An 18,950-nucleotide genomic window follows, 5' to 3' on the forward strand; every position below is an offset into this window, starting at 1 on the left:
CATATATATCTGTAGAAAATAAAGCACTTATAATAACATGAAATATTACAAGTTCTAATGAGTGACACATGGTATCTCCACAGCAGAACAAATCAGTAAATGAGGATTGTGAAGACAAGAACAATTTCTGAATATTACCTGGATAGAAAAGGAAATATGTAACTTCTATATGCAGAGCCTATCCTTTCATCTGAATCCCACTGGCTCAATGGCCCAAAAAGTTCTATCACCTTAGTGCTACAGACTCCTCAGCTCAGCATCACCAAGACAAAAGCGGCTCCATACGTGTATCTGTGAATAACCAATGAGGAAGAGAGCCATAGATATGTTTTACCTCCTTTTCTCCCTCTGCTCCTCAAACGCTCGTTAGATAACCAATGAAAACAAGCGAGTGATTTCATACTGCTGCCACCTATCTTGTTCCAGCACTACAAAATAAGTCTGATTTATCTACCTCTGATCCATTACTACAAAGTTCAAGATACGTCATATCTTCCTTGCAGGAATGTACAGAAAAGCCTTCATGATCTCTCAGTATTACAGCTAACTCTTGTTCATCTGTGTAAGCACTATATACCACCTACATTATTTTATGTTCATAGAAAGACTATTAAGAAAGTACCTTATTCCTCCAAAGCAGGAATAACTGCATAGGGACAAAAAAGGTGAATTATGCAACCTGATTCCTACTTAGACTAACTAGTGACTAGGATAAAACAGAGTGAGAAAGAACAGCATACTTTGTACAACAAACTAAAAATAATCAAGACAGCAGATACCGTTTAACTCGTTCCATCATGGGAACAGAACCAGTATCATAAATACAGCACTTCAGAAAAGCAAATTAAATGAACTTAAAATAATACACTGTGCGTCTACAGAACTTTCCCCTGGTCAGCTGAACAAACATCAGTGAAATAAACCTTGCAGCACTCCTGGGAGTTAGGTATTAATAACCCCATTTTACAGATGAGGATTCTGAGGCAGAAAAGCTAAGCAATTCTGCATATTTATTTTTTTTTTCGCACTATGTCAAACAATTCAGATATGGGTTTAAATGTTATCATGAAAGAAGCTTTAAGGCTTCTTCAGTCTTTGATATTATCTGGGAAAGGAATGCATTTCCTTTGAGCATATTAAGTTGTGGTAAGGACAGACAGTTTGAGTTTTTGTATTTGCTTCACAGAGAAGCCGATAATCACAAATCAGTAGAAAATAAAAGAGCATTCACAGTGCTGAAGCAACTTAGGTATCTGCCAAGATTTCAAGGACCTGTAGACATGTGGCAGGTTTAATACTATTAGTGCAAAATGGATTACTATTTTCTTTTAAAAGCTACTACTACAAGTAGTCGTTTACTTTACCTTGTTCATCATCTCTCTTCTCAACTGAAAGTGCCTTTGTTCCATCATAGCAAAAGGCCTTAATACAATTCAAACGTAGCAAATCAGCGTTCTGCTTGATTTTTTTGACCTTGTTAGCTATCTTGTCCATGGCTATTACTTCACCCTGAAAAAAAACCAAAGTTTTTATCAAAAGCATAGGGGTTAAATGCATGTGCAGTTCCTGAGTCCTCCATCCCCCCATATGCAGTGTAAAGAATGAAGCTTAGTTTTCCCTACAGGATTTTGTTATTCTTAAATCCACACTCCAGTAGTCCTTGTTTGTCCATATTTTTCGTGATACCCACACTAGGCTAGATACTAGTCTGAAGCTCTGTATGTTCTGACTGGCACTAGCTGCTTGGCACAGTCACTCCCCAAGGGACCCTATAATGTCTGACTTCTGGCAAGTGGCATTTTTGCTTCTTTCTTTTTGTTTGTTTTGAACTGTTTTACTGGGCACTAAGTTAGGTAAAAATGTTATCATCTGAAAGAGGGTAGAAGTCTCAAATGGTAAAATAGGTCCAGAGGTTTTAAATTTGCATGGAGATGGTGGGAAGCATGATCACATACATCTCAGTTCTGAGGAAATGAGGACCACAGCCATGCTTCTGGCTTGCTCAGGCACATAACGAACTGTTATACTTGCAGCAGTTGTCACTCAAGTTACTTTGGGAAATACTGTAAATACTCAAATATATTTAGACATGAGAGGAGTGGAGTCACAATTACACATTATTCCTTTTATGTAAGAATAAGATTTCTCTCTTCCTCTCCCAAGATAAATCAAAACAGACACACACCACCATCTGCTAGATGAAATCTGTAAACAGAAAGGAAAGTAAACAGTAGCATCAGTAAAATCCAGAACACTAAAACTATCTTCAAAAAAACCCCAAAGACCAAAAACCTCTACTAGACTTGCTAGAGCAAACAGAACCTGCTGAGAAAACATGACAACTTTTTCCTACTTGGTGATGGCTCTCTAGAGGCTTATAGAAGGGTAACATTACTAAGATATACAGTGTAAAAAAAACCAAAACCAAACACCAACTTTCAGTAAAGATAAGCTGTTGACTGTATGTCATGTTAGCCAATATGTAGGTCTACAACTGAGAAGTAAAAAAGGATTTTTGTGGTGTCAATTGTGTCCAACCTTCATCTGCTGTGAGCCAAATCAACTCTTATAGGAGCTCTCAAAAACAGGTGCCACTGTTTCTTCCCTATCACCATTCAACCTATAGTACCTGCACACTAACAACTGACTGTGCTTGAAAAGTAGGTCTGTTGCTAAAACAGTGATTTGCTGCACATGTGCTGTACTGTGGATATGAAGAGGTAAGTCCTTCTACTGAGAGACTCTCAGAAAAAAGAACAAGCTGAAAGGCAACAGTTCTTCCCCATCTGGTCAATGTCAGCCACTGCCAGAAAAACTTCCTGAAAGACATCTAGAAAAAGCAATGGTCTGGACTGGGGTCCAAACAGTAATAAAGAATTCTCAAGCTTTAATTATTCCCAATTTCTAACAATAAAGATTAAGAATATCTCATCTAAAGCAAATATACTAATTTTTATAATTACCAAAAAAAAAAAAAAAAAAATTGATTCAAATATTCTGAGATGTTAATGCTTTAATACACTGTCTATGGAAATTTAGTATGGAAAATCTCTGAATGGAACTTAAGAACCAAAAAGCAGTGCAAAATTACTAATATATTTTTTTCCATATCTTAAATTAAGTATTATATACTCAGAGAGGGAAAACCAATTCAGATAAACTTCAAAATCTGTATTCTTAATCTTTACCACTTCGGCTGAAGGTAAGCACAACCAAAATATCTAAGATGACTAAGGAAAACAGTTATGTAAAGTTATACAAAATGTACATAAACAGATGGAAAAGGTATAGGTGTAAATGAATCCATGAGAGAAATACATGCTTTTACAGACTTCCTTTATTTATCACACTGAAATTATTTGCTGGAAGCTCTATAAATCTATCCAGTGAATGTCTAATGACTGTCTAATGCATGTTTAATGCATGTTTACAAACTTTCCATACTGAGGGAAGAAACATTTCCATAAGCAAAGTCACAGAACTGAATATATGTATTTTCTAAATACATTCACATCATTACCCACTCTACCTTCCCATTAATGCACAGACAACCATTGAACTACTGCATAATGTAACTGCAAGATTTCTAAATAATCTGATATAATAACCTTATTCCAAAGAAAATAATAATGCCTTACAACATTTTTAGAGGAAACATTACACATTCTTCCCCTCTCTTCTAGAAAGTAGTCTGCATTTCTGCCTTTTGTTCTGCATATAACAATTTAATATATGCAAATTGTTATTCCTATATCTACATTATTTTTTGCTTGTGTGTTATTTTCCTTTGTCTTTCTCTAAACATTGTTTTTGTTTCTTCTCATATTGTTATTTTCTCATGAGATATTTTTGGGGTTGCAACCATCTACCTTAGAATGACAAACTCAGGCTAGAAATTCAGTCTAAGATCCTATCTGTACTGCGTAATTGATAATTTTTACTGAGAAGAAAGTTAGTTGGATTAGGAACTTTTTAAATATGTTTTTGTACAGAGTTGTGCATTCTTTTGGCACACAATAGTAACTCCTGATTTCCATATATTCTCAGCTTCATGAATCCAGCATATTCCTGAATAACTATGCCCCGCATGCTATGAATTCTTCCATTACAAATAATTCAATAACATTTAAAAAGTGAAATCAAACACATTTCAACAGGTCAATTTGCAGCAAATAAGGTTTTAAATGGGATGGTGACTATTGGATAGTCTATGCCCATTTCACTAACTCTGATGTGTAGCAAAATATATTGGTAACCAAAACATTCAAATATTAATTGTTTGCTGTTGTAAATCATCTGTGCATTCTGACAGCAAAATGAAGTAACCTGTACAAATGAACAGTAGTCAGACTTTCTTCACTTGAGACAGTGACTGCTCTTACCTGGTCATGCATTAGTGTTGCAAGATGGGTTGTTTTTCCTCCAGGTGCAGCACACATATCCAAAATTCTCTCTCCTGGTTGAGGGTTTAAAATATGGCTCACAACCACAGAAGGCAAGTTCTATCATAAAAACAAACATGGGAGAATTCAAACCTTATGTCCTGTGTCAAGTCCTGCATCAAGGAATGACAAACTCATTGAAAGAAAAATTCATTCAGCAATGAAGATACCTACGATATTGCTGTCAGTTCCTTAACAGAAAATGAACTACTGGGATTATATTAAAGAGACAGTACAGGTTGGAAGTCTCCAGTGTCTCCTCTTTTATTTAAAGCTATATATGAGTATCTATGACTAAAGTTTAAGGGTTCATGACTATGGGGACTACAGTGCTAAAAGTTAAAATAAAATAAATTGCTATTATCACAGACAGAGAGCAGCTCTGTATATTACAAATATTCTATATTGATCTGTTTATTAGAACATTTACTATATGAACATACTGGTGTAGTATAGTAACGAGCAGCAAGATCAATAGGAAGGAGATTACACTTGCTGAATTAAGGTACCAAGAAACTGAACTGCACTATTAATTGTATAAACAGAACAAATGCACTGAAGAGAAATAATATGCAATAATTGTGCACAGTATTGATCTTACACAATATAGAAATTTTCTGAAAGATTCTGTTCTAACTTGGTTCAACACAAAGGTATAAAAACCTTCTAAAGTTGTCTTTACTACATGTTGTCTTTGGTTGGCACAGTTTCAAGTTCCATGCCACAGTGTTCAAAAAAATGAATAACAATTTATCTCACACATGGCAAATTCAGGTCAAAAAAGTCAGGCTCAAAGGGTCATAATCAGTGGCACAAAGTCCAGCTGGAGGCAAGTCAATAGTGGTATACTCCAGGGTGGACACTGGCACCAATTTTGTCTAACCTCTTCCTTAGGGACCTGGATAACAGAACAGAGTGTACTCTAAACAAGTTTACAGAGGATACAAAACTGGAAAGAGTGGTTGATAAACTGGAAGGTTGTGCTGCCATTCAAAGGGACCCTGACAGGCTGGAGAAATGGAGAAACAGAAATCTCATGAAGCTCAACAAACAGAAGTGCTAACTCATGCACCTGGTGCACTCCATGCACCAATATGGACTGTGGCTGACTGGCTGGAAGGCAGCTTTGCAGAGAAAGCCCTGGGCATCCTGGTGGACAAGAAGTTGAATATGATCTAAATTCTGATGTGCACCAGTCTCTCAAATAACCTGTTTCTCTAACAAGTCTATTCCTCTGATAAACTGAATCAGGTAAGAAAAGGCCTCTCATTTACTGCCAGCCATGAGAAAACATATTGCTTGATAAACTACCCTTTGCCCACACCAGAAGACAGCATTGATGCCGATTTGAAAATATTAAGATCAATTACAAACAGAACATATGCATAAAAACACCTCATCTGCTGAACTGTCTCTTCTGACAAAAGAAATAGTGACTAAGAAAATTCACTGTAATAAAGGGCTTACCTTCCTGAGTGATAGTTACACAAATCAAATGAGGACATAACTTAGAATTTCAGAGAATATCTGAACAACAGTTTATTTATATGTGTTTTAAAGATTAAAATAACTATTTTTTTCATGGCTGGATAGTTTGAGGTTGCTTTAAAACCTGCTTCTAAGTCATCATATTTATATAATAAAAATACAATGCCAAAACTAAAATAAAGAATTTTACCTGATTTAAGAAAACTAGAAAGTTCCATGATTTCATCATCCTACATTTCAACTTAACACAGGTGGCCAATTGTCATGTCTGAGTATTGCTTTTAATTAGTGTTATTGTGAGGGAAAAGGAATATAGGTATCACAAATATTAAAGATGCAAAAGGAAAAGCTAGATTGAAATAAGTTCTTAAATTTTACACTAAAAATTGTCATTCTTTAGAAGCTGACAAGTTTTATGGTAAAAGGTAGTAAAATCTGTTCTACTGTAAGATTTTTCATAGTTATTTTGTCCAGATTTTTTTTTTTTCATTAGAGCTAATATGATGTTTTTTCTCTTCAAGTCAACCTAATATTTGGAATTTTTGCTGATTATCTACAGAAGGATATACTCTGAAAGAGCCTTACATTTCAGAGGTCATAGACAGATTCCAAAACATAAAAGTTCTATGCAGAGTATCTGTGTAAAAAGAAGTCGTAAGTTTTTAAGTGAATATCTTTTAAGTTACTTTGAAGTCCCTTATCAAATGTGGTATGATTAAACCACCTACACATAGATACTGACTTCATTCTAAATGCTTTGTTTTCTTTAAATCCAAAGAGTGAATTAGGTGCCATTATACACAACGAATATATAAAGTATTAATGTGTCCTTAGAGGATATTCATTATTCTGCAAATAATACAGACTTTTATTTTTGTAACAAACATACCTGTAAAAATAAATGACTAGGGAGCACATTGTCAAATGAAGGACTAAGGTAGACTGTCTCTATCATTCTTATGCCCATCCCACTGAAAAACATGAAAAAAAAAAATTAACTCCTCAGATTTACAATTATTAAGAGTATTCAATTAAAATCATTATGCTTACAAACGGAAACTTGAAACAATAATCTTACAAAAATGAAAGCACTTTAAAATTACGTCATTAAGTTAGGTAAACCATAACAAAAAATGTACTACATCATAAATTGAAACTATTTCTAAAAATTGCATAAAGCAAATTTATATTTTTTTACATAAGACAAACTGAGATCTAATCCAAGACCTGATAATGTCAAGAAATGCATAAAATGCACATTTAAATGTGTTCATTTCCATCCATGACTGCTTTTGGCTAGCCATGTATGCACTATGGCACTAGCATATGATTTCCTACTTAGATCCTCCTCTATTTTTCTAGACTGCCTGAGATTTCAGACAAATAACTAAAGAAATTCTATTTCAAAAGACAGAGAAACATTGATTTGCCTGCAAAGCAAAGGTTTGAATTTAGAAACAACCTAGAAGTTTTAAATATGGATGAAGTTCTGACACAGATATCATCAAGATAAACATAGAAGAAAATGGACAAAAATAAAAACAAGAAAAAAGAGTGTTGAGCCTGAAAACAATAGATTACTGAAGATAACATGAGTAATAATAAAATAAAAAAATAATGAGTATTATTTTGCATATGCACTGCACAGTCCAACAAGAAGGGAGGATATGAGAAAGCAAACTTACAGACACCAGAATTAGTGTTACATACTAACATTCCATGCCATCAACTCAACAGGTATATCCTACCACTACTTCTATTACATTTAAGCTCTAATAAACCAGAAATCCTCTGAAAACGTTATCTTTTTTACTAGATCTTTTGTAGTTTGTTCTTGGGATGTAAAGTCTCGGTCATAATTTGATGTCCATGCTCTTGTACACTGCTTTTCATATATATTTTAGATGACAGAAGAGGAACAAACCAAATGCTTTGGCAACAAAATAGAAAAGCAAGTAATCTTGACATAGATAACTACCTTGGTAAAAGCTATACATCTTTTTTAAGATATCTGACGTTATCTTCTGTCCTCTGCCCCACCAAAAAGCCCTTACAAATATTTTCAGGAGAAGGAGAAATTGACAAGGCTGCACTTTTGTTCCTTCCAAATAGGAAAGCGGTACAGAACAATTTACTAAAATGCAATTTTGCCACAGTGAGAATGTTTGTCACTTCTGGTTTTCTGTATTATTGAAATCATATGCTAAACATAAATTCTGAAAAGGCTCCCATTTATTTCCTCCTACCTCTCAGGTAAATTGGTATCTGGATACCACTATGAAACTAACTGTTCAGTCTGTTAATACTTCCTGTAGTACTTTAATTGTAACTGCCATCACATTGCCACTACCTTAGCTGTGAAGTTACAAAAGACAGCAGGAGGCACAATTGTATCATATTCCCAGAAACTAACACTTCCCAAAAGATACTGGACGTCCCAACATGCAAGACAGATCTCAGTCAAAGCCATCTTGTGGTTGCACATAGGGTACAGAACATTTCACAGTGTTTTCCCATCTTCCTCCTTTCCTCTGCGAAGTTGTAGGTGTAGATTGAAGTTACTACTGACTTACTTCAGTGGGCCACTTGAACTAAAGATTTCACTGCGACTCAGTTCTGAAATCCCATTTCCAAGGAAAACTTTGACTCCTTCAAATTCTTTGGCTCCTCTTTTACATTTCCCTTCAATATCTGAATACACTGAGACCAGATCTCCAGCTTTCATATCTGCACAAAAAGAATGGAAATGTTGAGATTAATACACTTGGCAAGACAGTAGTGACCAAATAACACGATTTTCAGTAGACTACTTAATCCTGTATCATGTCAAAATGTAAATTTTCTTAATGTAATCAAAGATTAACTGATATTAAGCTTGGAAGTATACATGGTGAACGATGGCCACCAAGTGACCAGAGCTATTGCAAGACACAAGGTTACATATCAGACAGTGTGTCTTGTTTTTTAAGTGGCGAGACAAATCTTCACTTTACTTTTTATCACCACATGATCACCCACAAGTTTTAAGCTCACTCTTCAGGATTCAGTACTCTGTGTGTGCTCCAAGAACTCAAGTACATCAAACAACACTGGTTCACACTTACTGTATGAATAAACTAGTACTAAATTTGTCTAATGACTTCTCAATAGCTAGGTAGAACATAGCTATAGCTGCTTTTTCTCTATTGCTTTGATACAAGTGATTATATATTCTTATTGAAAGAATTTTTCTAGTGTGGCTCTCTTCCCTCTAAGGCAACTGCTGTTCTCAATAATCCTCTAAAAGAGCTTTACATCTCCAATTAAAACTCTCCAGATCAGTGAAGTATGTAAGTATACACCAAACTCTAGAAGTGTAGTCCTAAGGACTTAAACTTTTTGAGCTGGAACAAAACTCAATGGAAAAGGGGGAGAGTGAGCAAGCTCTATGCACTGACTGGCTGAAAAATATGATTAAAAATAAAGGCCTCCACTGACAGCAATAAACAATTTTTACAAAATTATGCTTCTGACATGTCTGACTGGCTGGAGCAATGAGAAGATATGACAAGTAAGACTAATGACAGTTCAGCTTCCCAAGAATTGTTTGAAATGTATTCAGGAAACTTTTTTTCCATTTTCAAGTGGCCTTCTGAATATGCACAAATGCCCTGGAATTCTTAAATGGTAGTATTTGTTGGGTAGCCACTAAATTTTTTATTTTTTTTTTTTGCGTAGTTTCTTTTTACACAATGTGACACAAGACATTATGTGATAGCCTACTGTTACTGTCTGCTTAAACTTCACTGAACAAAAACTTGCAGCAATTTAACTCTTCCATCAAGCATATTTGCTAATGATTTTTTGCAGTATTCAAACATAAAGGATTTTATTTCACTCTCTGCTGACAATTATCCTTCCAAAATGCGTTAATACTGTGTACAGTTCTTAAGCTTTTTGGAGCTTATATGGGCATTCCATAAACATAAAGCTTAGAGTTTGATGAGTTAAATTAAACTCAAAGCCCCCTGATAATTAGTTTACCCCATTTGAGTTGAAATTTCAGTGATTAAATGTGTGTTCTTGCTGTACATTTTTTTTCCCCCCTAGTTACACCATCTGCGCTTAATACAGCCGTATCATATTTGGCCTCAAGTGAGTAGCATGCCCTTTTATTTTATTTTGCTATCTGCAATTCCCCTGAAGTATTCCTAAAGTTTTATAGTATCTTTTCTTTTCTTTGAATTGATGTTGCATGCATAATAACATGCAGCAATCATGATAAATCACCAGTTGACTCAAAGAGGGATCTGAATATTTATGAGGTTGTCTAAATAAGCAGTTTCAACAACTGCTACAGCAATATACTTATTTCAGTATTAAGTCCTAGATGGAAAAACATTCCTGTTCAGTGAATTGGACTTAAGTACATGCTTAAAACTTCTCAAAGGTTTTTTCCTGAAAGGGGATGAAATTAAGTGGCTATATAAATGCTTTCCTGACTCACTTTGTTTAATAATATGAGCCACAATGATTAGTAGATCTCATCATAATAGAATAATGAGATGAATCATCCAAAATTATACTGGCTTCACATAAAGTTAATTTGGCCTTTAAATAAAAAAGAAATATGTTACTGAACACTAAGCATGTATATGTAGATTTTTTATCTTGTCTCACAGGCATTGAAACAAAAATTTCCATTTCTTAAGAATCTGACATTAAAATTGAAGATTTTTCTCACCAATAGAAAAAGCCTCTTTTTACTACATCTCTCATACACAAATATAAAATGAATTGCAAATGGAATAAAAAAAGAAAATTTTTTTAGATCTGTAACTTAAGAGTCTTACAGGATCATGAAGGCAGGTGCTTTTGTGAATGAAGAAATAACATATCTGGAAATAGTATATATTAAATAATCAACATTCAGGTGTAACCGTTGTGGCATTCCTTTAATTATTTTTTTTTTGACTGGCAAGTAGCAAACTTCTGTGAGTTTATTCTACTGAACATCCATACTAAAAGTTACAGTATTCAGTAGTAAAAAAAAAATCTTAATAAGCCAGGTTTTACTTTGAACATGCTCTTTAAAAAGATTTTCACATGAAAACAAGAAACTCAAATCCTGGAGAACTAATACTTCAACTACAAATTACATATGGAAAAGGGAACTTAAAACAGGCCAGGTGAGAAATACATATAATTTATTTCAAGTATAATGCAAAAATTGTGAAAATCTCAAAAAAAAGCCATAAAAACTAAAAAAAGTATTTACCATAAATTACAACAAGATTAATTTCAGCTGTGAATAGAAAAAAATTAATGTCACTAATATTGATTGGAAGTTGTCATCTTTTCCATCCTCTTTACAACTTAATTGTGTATATTTAAGAACTCTTACATCTTGAGGTAGATATGATTCCAGGGACATAAACATGTGCTCCTCGAAGTACTGCATATCCACATTGGGCTCCAACAATGACTTCAGATGCATGTTTTTTTAAATCTCGCCTAAAAATACAAAACGTAGTTCAGTTAAAAAAAAAAAAAAAGTATACTGAAAAAAAACCAAATACCCCCCCCAGTAAACCAGAGTAAACTCTAGTTTATAAATGCTGGTTTTGTCACAATAGACAAAATAGTTAACTATCATGTATTAACTTTAAAAGGTTTATTACAGTCCCAGAGGAATCAAAGAAAATAGCCAAGAAGGAAACCAGTCCTCAGAATAAAGCGGATTCTGACGCATTCTGCTACTATGATGAACCTGAACACAAATGAATACAAATGAATTTTACTAGGACAGAGAAATAATCCTCTATCCCTTTCTAGGCCAGATGATTGTAAAGAGATTTTTTTGTGTTTAGCAACTGTTAAATATTTCTACAATAAAGTATAACGAGAAACTTTGCCAGAAAGAATTGTGAAGAAGACAGTTACTAGAACTTATTAAAGTGTAAACATATTTGAATATAAAAAGAACAGAATATTCAGAAAAAGATGCTAAAAAAGAGAATTAAATGAATGGAGAATAACTAAAAGTATTAAATGCTGGTTTAGACTGTACATTGGTTACAAACTAGTACTACTTGTTACCAATCTCTACCTAATCATGATATAAACTGAATCTGAAGTATGTTAGTCTTCATTATGAATAAGATACTTTAAATAAAATGTTCATCAGTGAATTCAGTAAAACAGTGAAGAAACTCCATAGGGGCAGACACAGACGCAACATAGGAAATATCCAAACAAATCTTAAGAATTAAGAATGAATAGGCATTTTGTAGGGGATGAAATTCAGGAACCCTCTCAGCTTTATTGACCCAGTCTCCCCCAGTCTTGCTTGATTTGGGAACTGTCAGTGCTAGGTTAACAGTTGGACTAGATGATCTTCAAGGTCCTTTCCAACCTAGGTGATTCTGTGATCCCAGTAGACTTGATTCCTGGACTCGATTCCAGTGGAAGAAAACACTGCCTGCATTAAGCTATAGTTCTGTATTCAACCACAAAAATTTAGTAGTTCTGTCTGCCACCTACGTGGCTTTCCAAAGAGGACGTATTTATGTTGCATTTTCCCTATAAAAGGTAATTTCATAAATAAGGAGAGAACTCCCTCTATGCTTTCTTACATCTTCTAAGGACTAAAGCTGCGATCTGGTTAGGATATGGACTGTCCACTCATTCTTAATATAAATGAAATTGTGTTAGTTAGCATAATTCTTTAACAAGAAATCTATAAGGAAAATATATGTGGTGACATTTTAACACTGAAGACCAAAAATTTCAAACCTGGGTCCAATGACAGGAATTAATAAGACGTCCTGGAGTTTCGGGTGCTCAAGAACTGGAACACATAGTCCTTTAAATTGCTGTTTCATTAAAAGAACATAATTATTAAGCAATAATAAAAAAACTAATATTAAAGTACTTAATGAGATTGAAAACTATTTTTCCATTTGTAATTTATAGCTGTACTGTACAAAAAAAAAAAAAAGGTAGTGAAAACAGTTAAGAAATGTTAGAAAATCGTGTGTAAAGAGACATTCCATATTAAAATTACTGGTATAAAAGATTAAACATTTAATAAATTGAGAAGTAACAAGGCCACAAAGGGATTCATTGAGAACCGACTTCAGGAAGTGGGACAGTGTTCAGATGCTCACAACCCTACCACTGTTTTTTGCTTTCTTGTGGAAGAAAGTTGTGTTGAGTTGTCATCAGACCACGGTAATACCACCAGAGAAGCTTGGGTCTAATCTGTATATCTTTTTGATATTATTAATTATAAACCACTGTTTAATTCTACCCATGTATTGCCTGTCTTAATATGCCAGGCTGGTAATAGTTTTTATTTTTCTTTTCAGCTTAACTTTGATTGGGTACTCAGAGCTGATTTGGGTGTATAGTTGAAAAAAATGAGAGCTTGCCATTTTAAAACTGTTCCTGAACTTTGAAAAGACAATATCTTCTCACCTGAGCCTTCTAAAATATAACCTGTATATTTTTAATGCAAAAATGAATTAGTTTGCACCTGATAGTATCTTCTCTTAAGAAAGAAACCAATCCATGAGTGTCCTTTTGTTCAAAACTGTCATGTTGTTTCCTTTTCTAACATGACCGCAATTCAAAATACAAAGTTTATGAAAAGCCACTCAATTCAGTTTTCAGCAAAGCATTTTCCCTTGAAGCAAAATTTTGCTGCAATACCCACTTCCAGATTTCTACAATCAAGCTAAAATTAGCATAACTCATTACCATTCCAGCCCGCAGAATACTGTCAACTGCCTCTGCATCGCAGAAATGTCTTGGCTCCTGTCATGCAATAGCTCCCTGTACACCCACTAGCATTAATAATTTACTTAAAGAACTGGATCTTTTTAGACAGAGTGAAGATCTAGGATAGAATTTCAAAATAATCTACTTAAATATAACAGCTTACATATTATCAGATAAAAAAAGGTTTAAGCAAGTTAAGTAAAAATCCAGAAAATGATATAAAAATTAAAACCAGCTTTTAAAAAAGAAAATGCAGCAGTTGCAGGGCATCACTGGCTCCTGTTTCTAAAACATAGAGATTTTCTCACTTTCCTAAACAGTTTGTGCAATGAGACATACAGCCATTCTCCTTTAATCTTAAATAAAAATGTTCTAAACATATTGAATACAGCACACTGAACTACAGCTTTTATCTCTTTCTACCATCTTCTCTAGACTTATGATGCCCCTACAGTATTTATTAGAGTAGCACCCCCATCTTATCTGTCTTTTCCCTCTGTGACTGCCTTTCTTGGACGTATTAGATGAGGAATAGTGCCAGACAATGAATCTTCATTTAACATTTAATGCTGACAAGAAATCAGTATGACTGGAGAATGTTAATACTAGTGGACATGTATTAAGTTAAGGAATAATTTCCAGTAATGAAAAGCTCTCATAATCAGGCACAAGATGAAACGTCCTGTTATTTTTGCTGTAACACAGAAATTGCACAAACCTTCTGGATCTCTTCAAACAGCAATTTCTTCACGTGTTTCACTGAGGCCAAGCGGGTATTAACTCTAACAGTTGTGAAACCTGGTGGATGAGATAGATGACTTAACAGAGACTGATATTTACTTTCCACCTCCTGTGTACCTAAAGCAGTGATAAGCTGAAAGTGAAAGAAGAGATTTTATATTAAAAAGAGTCAAACAGCAGCCTCTTACCAGGGCTAAAAAAGCACTGAATAAACATTCTGTAGAAATGGGAGTAATATGGTTGCATCATGTGCAATACTGAGGAATGTCTAAGTCTGGAGACCTAATTCCAGTGAAAACCTCATAAATTTCTTTAAAAGGACTTGTTGGAAAAACAGTCATATTAGCAAGGTCATTGTACATTGTAAACAGGCTGCAGCAAGTACCAAAAGTAGCTGCTAGCGAGCTCTGACACTGTATAAACAATAGTCCTAAGGAGATGGAAGAGTAGATTCAAAATTATTAATTCGTAACTTGTATATCGATATACAAAACCATCATTTTTGTGTCATTTGACATTAGGAATTAACTGATTGTAGTATTTTTGGTTCTACACTGGGGTAAGGGAGTATTTCTTGTCAATATTATGTGGTTAATAAGGGTTAATTTTCTCTGTGATCATCCCTCAGTGGGATTCAAAACTGAAGTCTCAGATTTATGCTGTTTAGTGTAAATATATTTATGTGAAGGCAATACTTATTTTAAGGTTTTAATATCACACAAAATATTAAAGAAATATTAACAGTATTTAATTAATGAATATTTGTTGATGATTAGTAGTATCTCTTTCACATACCTCATTATTTCTGAACATTTTGATGAGATACTCTTCAACTTCATGTTGGAAAGAGATTTTGGGGAAAAAAGACATCTTCCTTTAGCTTTTAAAATCTGCCAATAAAGAACTGAAATAAGAAAAACATTTTCTTATTAGTTTTTATCATATTCTATAAGTTTATAAATGTAATGTAAGATGTATCCACAAACTAAGCTGCAGTTTCTGATTATTCTGCTTTAATAATGCAATTTTACTGCACTCAAAATTCAAAATATTGCTCAGGATATGACTGTAACACTACTGTTAACTACATTTCATAATACATTCATTAACATGTTTAGCATTTGCAGCCACCTTACAGTGAAGCTACTGGTTTCCTTGCTGTCACATCCTTCCCAGCCATACCTTCCAAGGCTACAGTATCAGTGTTTGAAATGTGAAGAAAGTGTCACCACCTCTAAATCCAGTCCTGTTAAAGTTCCCTGAGCTATGGTTGGGGAAAACTTGCTGTTCAGTCCTAGAATTCAGTCACAAAGGCTCCTCACAGAATTTAGCTTTGACTCTTCTAAATCCTATCTCTGAAATTCTTACTCTATTACATAATCATATTTGTTCATTTTTAAAGATAATCTAGTTCTTCCCTGTGAAACTTATTTTTCTGAAGCTTAACTTCTTAGGTTTCCTCCATAGTTCAAATTAGCCAAACTTCATAACAAGAGGACATGTGCATGACTGTGGACAATTATTTTTATTTTTTCCATATATACTTAAAAAATTAAAGGACTATAAGTAACAATTTTCTCTTGAGTCTGTGTTTGCTTAATTCACAGTAGAAACAGTGAAGCATTAAGGCAACAAAAGCTTTGCTGATTCTTACTGAAAATCTTCAAACTGTCTCATGAAAGATTACAATGTTTAAAAGGTTCAGGAAATTTCCAGATGTTGCTTTTAATTTCTTCTGCAAAGCCCAGCTATAAAGACCCTACTGTAGCTCAGCCCTGATGCAGCCTTTATTCTTTGTAACTATTCTCTCTAGGTAATAAAATCTAATTATCTTCCCAAATTGTATCTGCCCACCCTAGTATTACCTATATTGTGAAAGATTATATATACTTCAGAAAGTCTGAAATGAGACTTTCTAAAAATTTAAGTTTGTTTACACCAACTTAAATGGAAGGAAAGTGAGAACATACCCCCATCAGTGAGATTTTTTCTATCCATGGAAAGAAAACCTGAATACAAAAATATTACAATTTCACTGTATTAAACACACTTTGAGAAAACTCACCGTAAATCTTGGTATTCATTCTATTTGGATAAGATGCTATTTGTCACTTTTAACATACAAAACCCCCTCACAATTTTTTTTTTCATATTTCAGAATCAGTTGAAGTTTTAATGCTAGAAGAATATTACCTTTTTAGACGTAACTTTTGACTGCAGACAAATGCAATATTCAATTTCATGGGTAGGAGTTTCAAAGCCTGATTCCCAACATTAGCAGCCTTTGAAAGAAAGAAACTGTAATGGAATTAATTAACTTTTTTTTTTTTAATCTAACAAAATGCCCAAAAGAATTTACCTTGATATTTCTACTAACTGTAATATTACTACAATAGTTCAGATTACAACCAAAACTACCAAAGTTCAGTTTTAGCATTTCAGACAATGTGACATATCATGCCTCTGAGCTGGTGTCCTAGGACGGCTACATTATAGGGAAAAAAAACCCAACAAACAAAAAAACACCCTACCCCCCCTCCATATGGCTCACATTTAGAAAGCTTTTTCTTCAGAAGCATAATAAACTAGCATTTAAAAAAAGCCCTCACTTGTGAATTTTTAAAATAATTTGAATCCTGAAAACAAGCAAGCATTTGAAAACTGGTAGAAATATGTGTTATTTATGAGCCCTACAAGTAACTTCAGTATTAACATTATGAAGATATATTTTAGGTCATTAAATAGGTATTTCATGACAACCACAGAATTCCACAGAATGAGTGAAGTTATGTCACAACTACACTTTGTGGAAAACCAACCACTGATCTGACAGCATGTTGGCAACAGGACTTGTTTCTACCTCAGTTTTAAAATGCGACTGAGGGCTACCTTGAAACAAGAGCCAGTAGGTGGTCAAACCCAAAAACTCTTGGTCAAAAACACTGCACACAAAGGACAGAACTGTAATGAAGTTCCCTAAATGTGTTATAAAAGGGAAGCTAGTACTATGAAACAAATTAACAAAACAATAATGCAGGCCTGAAAGTGGTTTGAAATTTCATACCAAAATAGAAAAGTTACAATGTGTCTAAAACCACTATCCTAAACAGGATGGCAAGTATTTTAAAATGCCTTCAATATAATGAAAACCTACAGAAACATGAGAATAAAACTAAGGAGACTTCTCATTGTGAAGTGTGATGCCACATCTGTGCTTCTAAGCACAGTTAACAAACATTTTAGGAAGTCAAGAAACATGTATTAGGAGAAATTGAGACTTGACCCTGACTAGTTCATAGAGCCTGGTATGAAATGTTACTGCAGAAGAGCTGCTCTGTCACGACAACTGTAAGGTATGCAGACTCAACATACATATTCCAACGACAAATACAAGAAACCCACTATCATTGTGCATAGTTCAGGGAGAGAAACGACACACAAATGAAAAGCAATTTCTCGGTTAAAAAGAGCAATCAAAGGAATAAAATCATTGTAGGCAGCCTGGAAATTTTAAGACCACACAACTGTTCAGAGAACAGCTACACAACCTGCAGGTTCTGTCGTGTATGCATGAACATTCAGGTCCCATTATCTCGGAAAAGATACAACGTAGCTTAGAAAGGTTCAGGGAAAAGTGATGACCTATGAAGAGGGAATGAATTTCAAGTAAGCAAAGACTAAACAGTTTTCAATCTTCCAGGCTGGGGAACATAGTTAAGTGGGATAGGATAACAGCTTATAAATGCAGATACGGCAAGAAGAAAGGCTAACGAGGGAGACTGTCCAGTGCACCTTCAAACACAAGAGCTAGTCTTCAACAGGACAAGAAGCAGGTTCAAAACCAGAGGTAATTTTTCCCACAGACATGACATGCTGTGCGGTACACCTCGCTCCAGGAAAGGCTTGACAGACTTTAGAAGAGTACTTGAGGGAGCATCACGCCCTTTTTAACCCCTCCTTACAGACTTCCCCGTGCCCCTGCTGGGAGCTGTTTCGAGGGACGCGATGCCGGACCAGGGCTTTTATCTAACTACACACATAAGCACTGCGAGCTGTCAAACGTAGCCAACACCCAGAGATGCCGAGTAAGATTAAACTTTCAAACCTCCTTTGCCAACCTCTTCCCACAGGAGGAAGAAAGTCAGTCGGCTCACTGCCGTGGGGAGCGAAATCTTGGGGCTCCTTTATTCCTCCATGTGTCACCTTATCGACAAACACCAAGTGTGGGGAGGCAACAGCTCTTTTCGCAGCCTCCCCGAAGCCCTGCACGGCGGCTCAAGCCAGGCCCAGGGGACCTAAGCGAGACGGGACGCCCCGCCGCCGCCCCGGCGGACACCGAGGGAGACACAGACCCGAACCGGCCCCGGAACGCCACGAGAAGGACGGAGCACGTAAGGGCCTGGCCGCGTTCCACCCTCCGCCAGCGGCCCGCAGGCACCCGACCCGCGCCTACGGCCGCGTCCCAGGCCGACCCCGCCTCCTCCGGGGCAGCGGCAGGAAGTCCCGCCTTTAAAGTTA

At 35.2% G+C, this 18,950-nt stretch overlaps 1 protein-coding gene across 4 annotated transcripts in view; it reads right to left on the minus strand.

Annotated features, from left to right (window-relative positions):
• Positions 1–18,903, minus strand: part of NSUN6 (NOP2/Sun RNA methyltransferase family member 6) — a 25,703-nt gene extending 6,800 nt beyond the window's left edge. The window contains exons 1-10 of one of the 4 annotated variants that reach the window (XM_026842334.1): positions 18,538–18,903; positions 16,626–16,730; positions 15,228–15,336; positions 14,410–14,565; positions 12,705–12,784; positions 11,314–11,423; positions 8,504–8,657; positions 6,820–6,901; positions 4,383–4,502; positions 1,365–1,509 (exon numbers count right to left, since the gene is read on the minus strand). In XM_026842334.1, coding sequence (XP_026698135.1) covers positions 1,365–1,509; positions 4,383–4,502; positions 6,820–6,901; positions 8,504–8,657; positions 11,314–11,423; positions 12,705–12,784; positions 14,410–14,565; positions 15,228–15,302 — 922 coding nt within the window. In that variant the 5' untranslated portion in view covers positions 15,303–15,336; positions 16,626–16,730; positions 18,538–18,903. The remainder of the gene's footprint in view (positions 1–1,364; positions 1,510–4,382; positions 4,503–6,819; positions 6,902–8,503; positions 8,658–11,313; positions 11,424–12,704; positions 12,785–14,409; positions 14,566–15,227; positions 15,337–16,625; positions 16,731–18,537) is intronic. The other 3 variants (XM_026842336.1, XM_026842335.1, XM_026842337.1) reach the window with 3 other exon arrangements.
• Positions 18,904–18,950: the final 47 nt, after the last annotated feature.

Source organism: Athene cunicularia (genome assembly GCF_003259725.1).
Source record: "Athene cunicularia isolate RWA chromosome 2 unlocalized genomic scaffold, athCun1 chr2_part1, whole genome shotgun sequence".
Classification (NCBI taxonomy): Eukaryota; Metazoa; Chordata; class Aves; order Strigiformes; family Strigidae; genus Athene; species Athene cunicularia.